At 42.5% G+C, this 7412-nt stretch overlaps 2 protein-coding genes across 2 annotated transcripts in view; both read right to left on the reverse strand.

Annotated features, from left to right (window-relative positions):
- The window catches only part of PDE11A (phosphodiesterase 11A), a 145675-nt gene extending 144765 nt beyond the window's left edge, over nt 1-910 (reverse strand). The window contains exons 1-2 of the mRNA XM_009278683.1: nt 835-910; nt 69-227 (exon numbers count right to left, since the gene is read on the reverse strand). Of these exons, the coding sequence (XP_009276958.1) occupies nt 69-227; nt 835-910 (235 nt within the window). The remainder of the gene's footprint in view (nt 1-68; nt 228-834) is intronic.
- Nucleotides 911-2613: 1703 nt separating this feature from the next.
- On the reverse strand, nt 2614-4549 carry LOC103898358 (cytochrome c, somatic-like). The gene is given in 2 exon segments (XM_009278610.1): nt 2614-2759; nt 4387-4549. Coding segments are annotated over 2 exon segments (309 nt in total).
- Nucleotides 4550-7412: the final 2863 nt, after the last annotated feature.

Here is a 7412-nt window from a genome sequence, read left to right on the forward strand (position 1 = left end):
CGGTCACATCGTCGGTGGAGGCCCCGCTCCCAGGAGGACACAGCCGAGGTGCCACCCTCGCTCCCCACGGCATCCACGCTGTCGGCGCACATCTGTACACTGCTGCCTGCGCTGCCACTGAACCGTCCTCAGCTGCTGGCGCTCGCCGGCGCTTGCGTCACCGTCACCCTTGAAGGGCGCCCGCTTGCCCGCAGCCACTAATTGGTGCTTGGCCTTTTCAGTGGCATCTGCGTTTTTGCAACACTGGCACGAACACTCCACTTACACAAAGAAATTGCATAAGCTGCTGAAGGCCTGGCAGGCACGTGCCCCGAGCTCTCAAGCAAGGACCTTGTGCATCTGCATACAAGTGAAATAGTTGTATGTAAATAATTTTTACCACAGTGAGGTTTGGTCTGAGCGGTCACACCAGTGTTTACAACAAGATGGTTACTGTGTAGCAGTTCTGTATGTAAACACCTAAAGCAATTTAGTGTTTCCGTAAGCCTAGGTATAAACAAGGTCTTCCATTTCTTCAAACAGTCTTGTGGCATCTTTAGTTTATTTGCTGGGGGTTTTATGCATGGGCTTTGATTACAGTAAAAATCTGCATATTGACAATCTCTCAAATAGCAGAGTCAAGACTGAAAGAAGTAAAAACGCAGTTGTCTCCATTGCATAAAATACATAGTGAACAATTTACTGTAACACCTTAATTGTAAAGAACTATGCAGCCCCAAATCTGTGTATAAATTATAATCCTCTTTTTAAAAGATTAAGTGTGACAAAGATGATCACAGTGGTTTGTCTATTCTGTAACTTGAGCAGCCTTTTGACATGCTGTCATGGTAAAACCTGCCTCAGAAACCTGGCCTGGTGTGCATCGGTGGATGTTAGGAGAAAACTTGCGTCTGTCTGTGTTCTGGCACATGTCAAACTACACCTCTTTTTGCACGGTGAGTAAACGAAGTGCACCATACGCTGAGCTGCAGCTTCGTGTATGGGCCTGAGACAGATTAATTGCAGCCTTTCATGGGAGGGCCAAAGAGGCAAATGGATTATGTTGGCTCCACAGGATTGTGCTGCCTTCATAATTCTACAGGTATGCTGCAGTGAAGTACAGGCAGCTTATATCTGATTCATCTTATGTATGATGCACCTTTTATTGGTGTGGATGCACAATGCCAACTCAGAGAGCAAGGCAGGCTTTAGCCAGTCTCAGCTGGCCTCCTCGGGTACAAATGTACAGAGACATCCTAAAAGAATCACAAGGAGAAATGTCAATGCATTTCTCAGGCGGAGTGTGTTTCTTTATTCAGAAAGGCAGTGGCACAGCACTCTTCAAAATGCAATTGAGAAAAGCACTTGAGAAAATTTTTGTCATTCAGGCAAATACTTTAATTATCTAAACAGTCAACAGAACAGGTCCTGACTATGAAACTGAAAGGGGGAAGTATCTTATAGCTCCAGCACAAAAGAAGAAAAAGCAGGTACTCATCCAGTTGTGTCACAGAACTTTCTACCCGACACTCGCTTATTCCCTTACTTAAAAACAGCAGTTCAGCTCTATGGAGCACTGTAAGACAATCAGTTAAAGCCCCTGGTGGGTAAGCATTGGAACAATACTGTTAAAATGAGTACCTGGGAATAATGCTATAGCAAATTAGTTTTGTACTAATGCTCCCTTCTGCGATGATATAAGGAAACCTTGCTTGAGTGAAGTATGTTTTAATCTATTACATTTGTGTAAACAGAGAATTAAATTGTAAATCACAATTCAAGTGGTAGAGATTCATGAGGAGGTTTTAGGAGGACTTTAATCACCTTCATCAATCCTCTACTGTTGGTGAAAATATCTACTACTATAATTTGCTTGAGCTAGTTAGCCCTCATTCATTCTACATGTTAGAGGGTAAAGATATCTTAAGATATTAGCCTCAAATGGAGAAAAAAATCCACAACTCTGAAAAATGACCGGTAGATGATTATGGATTTTTAATACACAAAGGAACACTAACAATACAATGAGTGGGTTATGTTGTTAAACCAAAAAGGTCATGGGTATTCAGGTATCTCCTCAAGATTCTTTTGGGTCAACATCACTACTGAAGGTTACTTGTCCCCTGAAATTATCTGATACTCTTGATATTCCGCTTCCATCATCCTTATATAGTGTTCTTTTAATGTAAGGTTATATTTTGTGATCTGCTGTGTATGGTGCTTTCCTTCACAGGTGATAATGCTGAGGATTTTTTTTTCAAAAGAAAAATTTCATTCAGTTGTCAGTCCTAATACTTACAGGCACTTTCTTATTGACATAGCCACAACTGAATAATAGTTTCAGTGGGTGTTTGAATAACTAGTTGCAGAATTGAGCTCTCAGATGTCCTTATAAAAAGGAACAGTATTTCTATAGCACACTCCACAAAGGTCTATGAAATATATAACAATATAAATAATGCTCACCTCCCAATGTTGTCTATTAGGACATAGCATCTTAAAACATATCATTATTTGATTTTGCTAAGGCCAGTCCCTAATGAATAATTAACATCAAAATACTAGAACTTGGCATAGGAGCTAGTCAGAATTCAAAACATTTTTCACTGACATTACAGCTGCTGCAGCAATGTTTCATGAAGTTGCTTTTTTCAAGTATGCAATGAGATCAGCTCTTTCATTCTGCTTTTTAATTCCAGCAAAAATCATTTTTGTACCAGGAATGTACTTCTTAGGGTTTTCCAAATACTCTGTCAGTGTATTCTCACTCCAGGCAATTCCTGAAAAACAAAAAACATAGTAAAATACAAGGCTGGCCCAACATCATATATTTATGAAAATATCAACGGTCTCAAATCAAAGGTGTGATGCTCCTGAACATAATGTGTCTAGAATCCAAGAGGAATGTGAGCATAAATGATACATAATATAAAATGCACAAGGTATACATTGTCTTTGTGTCACTTTAATAATTCAAATATAAATCCTTTTTGCATCATGGAGAGTTGCAGTTCTCTGCACCATTTCACATACAACTACTTACTACTTTTAAACTATGTAAGTATCTTTGTAATTCCAGCTTTGGTTTCATACAGTTGCTGAAAATGAGCATCGACAGATTGACATGAAATTCATCAAGGCTGTGCTCCATTGGAGGGCATTAGAAAAAGGGTTGTCAATGGCCAGTTCCTGGAATCTCTTGAAAGAAGTTGAAAAACCATTGGTGTTTCTTTCCAACCCGGCTAAAACCTGTCTCTGTCAACAGAAGCCTACTGTTGTACTGAAGACTACTGAAATACCTGTAATGACATGTTCAAGTTTCTCTTCTGCCCTCCAGAGCTGACTCTTCCCATTGTCTAAGGTGGATTCAGATATCACTTTGTTGGCTTTATTTTAAAAACTTGTACTAACATCTGTATGATTTGTTCACTAAATTTTTTTTTAAAAATAGTTAATATATGCTGACGATGTTTTGTATGATGCTTTGTATGAATGATATGTAAGTATCCACAGCGTGGATGCCGTGGGGAGCGAGGGTGGCACCTCGGCTGTGTCCTCCCGGGAGCGGGGCCTCCACCGACGATGTGACAGTCGCTGGCGTAGGCTGAGGGTCTGTGCCTGCTGCCGCGCGTGAAATCCCTGTGCTTCACAGCCCCGGCAGCGTGTCAGCAGCGCACTGAGAGAAACGCTTAAAAGATTAGTATTTCAGTCACATATTCATACATACAACACATGTATGTATGAATACATGTGTTCAGTATAACATGAACATCACAAAACATTTCCTAGAAATCACAGAAAAATAAAAAAGTCAGCCAATTCTAAAACACCTTAATAACCAGAAAAAAACCAAGACTGTATTTGTAATTAATAGCTTGATTTAAATAATATAATTTATATTCAAATAATATGAATAAAACAAATGAAATCCACACAGAATTACTTTCCATTTTTAGATGTTCCACTGCTTTTCAAGACTGTCTGTATGAAAAACAAGACAAGTCATAGCTTACTAGTAGGTGACGGTATTTAGTCAAGTGTTCTGAGCAAAACAACTGCAGCACACCACGATGCCAGTAGAGGGTAGTGACCAGCAAACAAAATTTAAAAGCACTCTTAAGAAACAGAAATTAAAATCTGCCCATTGACACTACAAAGTTCTGGGAAAGCTATATACCTTCTGACCTGGTGTGCTGAATATTGGTAAAATTTCTTTTTAATATAGGGACCGAGGATTTTTGTTTCTGAAACTATAGTTCAGATTCATCTGCAGTAATGCAAAGTAGACAGTTGTGAGAGTAACTCCTTTGTGAGCAAGGCTTTCTTTTGTACCTCTGAAGGAAAAGTTTTTTTTCATGTATGTCCCCTCCAACACTGCACCTCATCCATGTCACCTGTTAGTTTTACCTTTGTTCTTTTTTGCATCTGATTAAGAAAATCCTACAGCTTGTCCTGTTCTGTGGCCAGATAAACCCCAAAGATTCGGTCCTGTCTTGTGCTTTCCATCTTTTTCAACTGTGTAGCACTGAGAACATCTCTGAATAAAGATCTTCTTTGCCTTTTTGAACATCAATCATTTTGAGCTATGTAAAAAATCTTAAAAAAAAAAGGAAATTTGAACAATATTACAGAAAAGTTCACTGTTGTTGGTCACATATATCATCTCCTTCTACAGTTTTATAAAATATTTCTGTCTTGCACGGTAATAAAAAATAATGTGTCTCAAAGTAATGAAAATTTGACCCGGACTTAATTGTAAAGGTAAGTTTGGGTAAGACTCTGTTAAGCTGCACGATTTCTTAACGTGATCTGGTTGCTGATAGTCATGAATTAATTTTTTTTTAAGTTACCCAATTTACAATTAGAAAAAAGCACCATGGGTTTTTTGCTGCATCTCCGAGAGGTACAGAATTACAGAATTTGTTATTCTTATCTTTGGAGGTTAAGGTAGCTTTAAGTTCCTTGACTGCTCTTCTAGAGCTACTTTGATGGTAAGGGTAAAGGTCAACATACTTTTGTCTAGAAGGCCGATCTAAAACACAGCAGCACCTCAGGATTTCCCTGTGGGTCGCAGTGCTACCTAGAACGTCTCCAGAACTGAATGTCTCCAGAACAGAATTCAACTCCCCCTCCAGTGCCTGTCAGGACACGTTCATGATAAGGGGGATTTCCAGAGGCAATAGCCTGGACAGAGAGGGAAGGTGCCTGCGAGGCCGCCCTCGGGCCTGTGTCTGCCAGGGAAAGGAGAGTCAAGCACCTTTTGGCCATCGGAGGGCACGAAAGGCAAGGCTGCCCCACTGCTCCCCAGTGACACCCAGGCACCAGCCACCCCTCCTAAGCCCAGCCAGCCACCCGCTGCCGCTCTGCACTCGGCCCGTCAAAAAGCAGGTGTCATCAAAGCGACGTCCAAGCGGAGAGAACAACTCAGCACGTTCTCTCCTGGTTGGTGTGTCGCAGGCCCACGGGGTGGGATTAAGCATTGCGCCCTTCTTTCTGGGGGGAGCGGTAGGTGGTGGGTGTCGCGTGCTGTGCCAATGGTCCCAACAGTCAGGGGGGGGACGACACACATGACAGTGTCATGCCACCCCAGGCAGTGCTGCCCTCCCTCTGCAGGCACCTTCCCCACGCCAAAATGCTTGCTTTTCAATCTGAGTGGCATTGCGGCCCTGTCATGGCTCCACTCCGCGGTGTCAGGAGTTGGGAAAAAATGAGTGCAGAGTTCGGTGCTGGAAGGGACGTCGCCTTCCAGCCCTAAAACACTGCTCCTGATGTCTTGAGTCATAACCTTGCTTTTCTCTAAAGACTTCCCACTGGTGTGCAAAGAAAGAGCTTACTTGATTTTCCAAAATACTCCTTTACATGGAACCAAACCCAACCACTCTATCCAAAGTATGTTCCTCTAAAAATATTCATCGACCTTCTACATTACACTCCCAAAACAGGACACCATTTAACCCCCACAAAAATGCTGCTTCCAAGGCCACCACCAGGACTGCGCAGTGCTCAAAATACTGCCTCCTCCAGATCTTCAGATTGCCAGACCTTGCCTCCATGAAACTTTGTTGATATGAACTTGACAACTACATCTGCATATGTGAAAGAGAGAGGGGATTTCTGCATATTTAATTTGCTTGTGGAAAATAATAGAAATAACATGCATGCCCTGATCCCCCGATTTCTTAATTTAACCCTGTTTTGCACCAGGAGGTGTTGGTCCATTATAATCCCAGTAAGAACTTAGACCCTGTAAAGTATCATCTACAATGCTATTTATTTACAATGCTAGCAGAAAAGAATAGCATAGGTGATCTCATGTTCCTTTAGATGGTGGGAGACCCAGGTGGTGGGGTCATTGAGCAGGCCACTGGCCCACACACAGCGTGCCATGCAAACCTCCTCCATAGCAGAGATTCTCCCCTTTCAGTCTCAAGCTTTTATAAGATTTTCTTACAAGGAAACAACTCTATCATTTCTGCAATCAAAACAGAAACGATGCTCTCATGAGACCTTCTTGCTGCATTGTTAGACAAAGCCAAGGCCGGGCAGGAGGTGTAATTGCTGGTACCAAGAGGGAGCTGCCCACAGGCTCCTCTGTAATGACGAGCTGGCTAAGTTTATCCCGCGGCCAAGGGATGCGCGCAGCACGGCACGGCCTGAAGGCCTGGCTGTACCTACAGCACAGCCCAGCACAGCCCCAGCCTGCACCTGCCCAGGGTAACCGTATTGTGGATCACTGACCCCTCGGTGTGCAGTGGTCAGGGCCACTACAACCCTAGGGCACTGACAGCTCCGATATTCAGCTGAGGAATTCTTTATTTTTGAATCCGACTATTAAAGATGTGATGAACTTTATAACAATATTGCATTCTTCACATTTTATTAGCTGTGTGCTTGTTTCCTACAGATAGTTATTTTTCCTGGATATTTTTTGTGTTCGTTTCCCATGAAATACATAAAGTTCCCTGGGCTTCTGTATCCTGAGAGTTCACAAGATGCATGTTAAGCCCTGCTGTTGCCTATATCAGCAAAGGCCTTGAAAATGGTTTCTTCATAGAGGAACTCTTGCTTTATGATACTAGTGCTGTTTCAAAGGAGGTGGGTCACCATGTAGTGTAGCGAGTCTCTGGCTGAAGGAGGCCCTTTAAAAATAAATAAATTATTGCAGCAGAAGTGAGTATGTTAGGGAAATATTGACACAAGGTACAAAACTGGGAGGAGTGGTCGATACACCAGAGGGTCATGCTGCCATCCAGATGGACCCGACAGCCTGCAGAATGATCTGACAGGAGCATCAAAAAGTTCAACAAGGGGAAGTGCAAAGTCCTGCATTTGGGGAGGACCAACCCCATGCACCAGTACATGCTGGGGGATGACCAGCTGAAAGCAGCTTTGCAGAAAAGGTCTTGGGCGTTGTGGTGGACACCAAGGTGAAC

This window comes from Aptenodytes forsteri, unplaced genomic scaffold (genome assembly GCF_000699145.1).
Source record: "Aptenodytes forsteri isolate BGI_AS27 unplaced genomic scaffold, ASM69914v1 Scaffold257, whole genome shotgun sequence".
Classification (NCBI taxonomy): Eukaryota; Metazoa; Chordata; class Aves; order Sphenisciformes; family Spheniscidae; genus Aptenodytes; species Aptenodytes forsteri.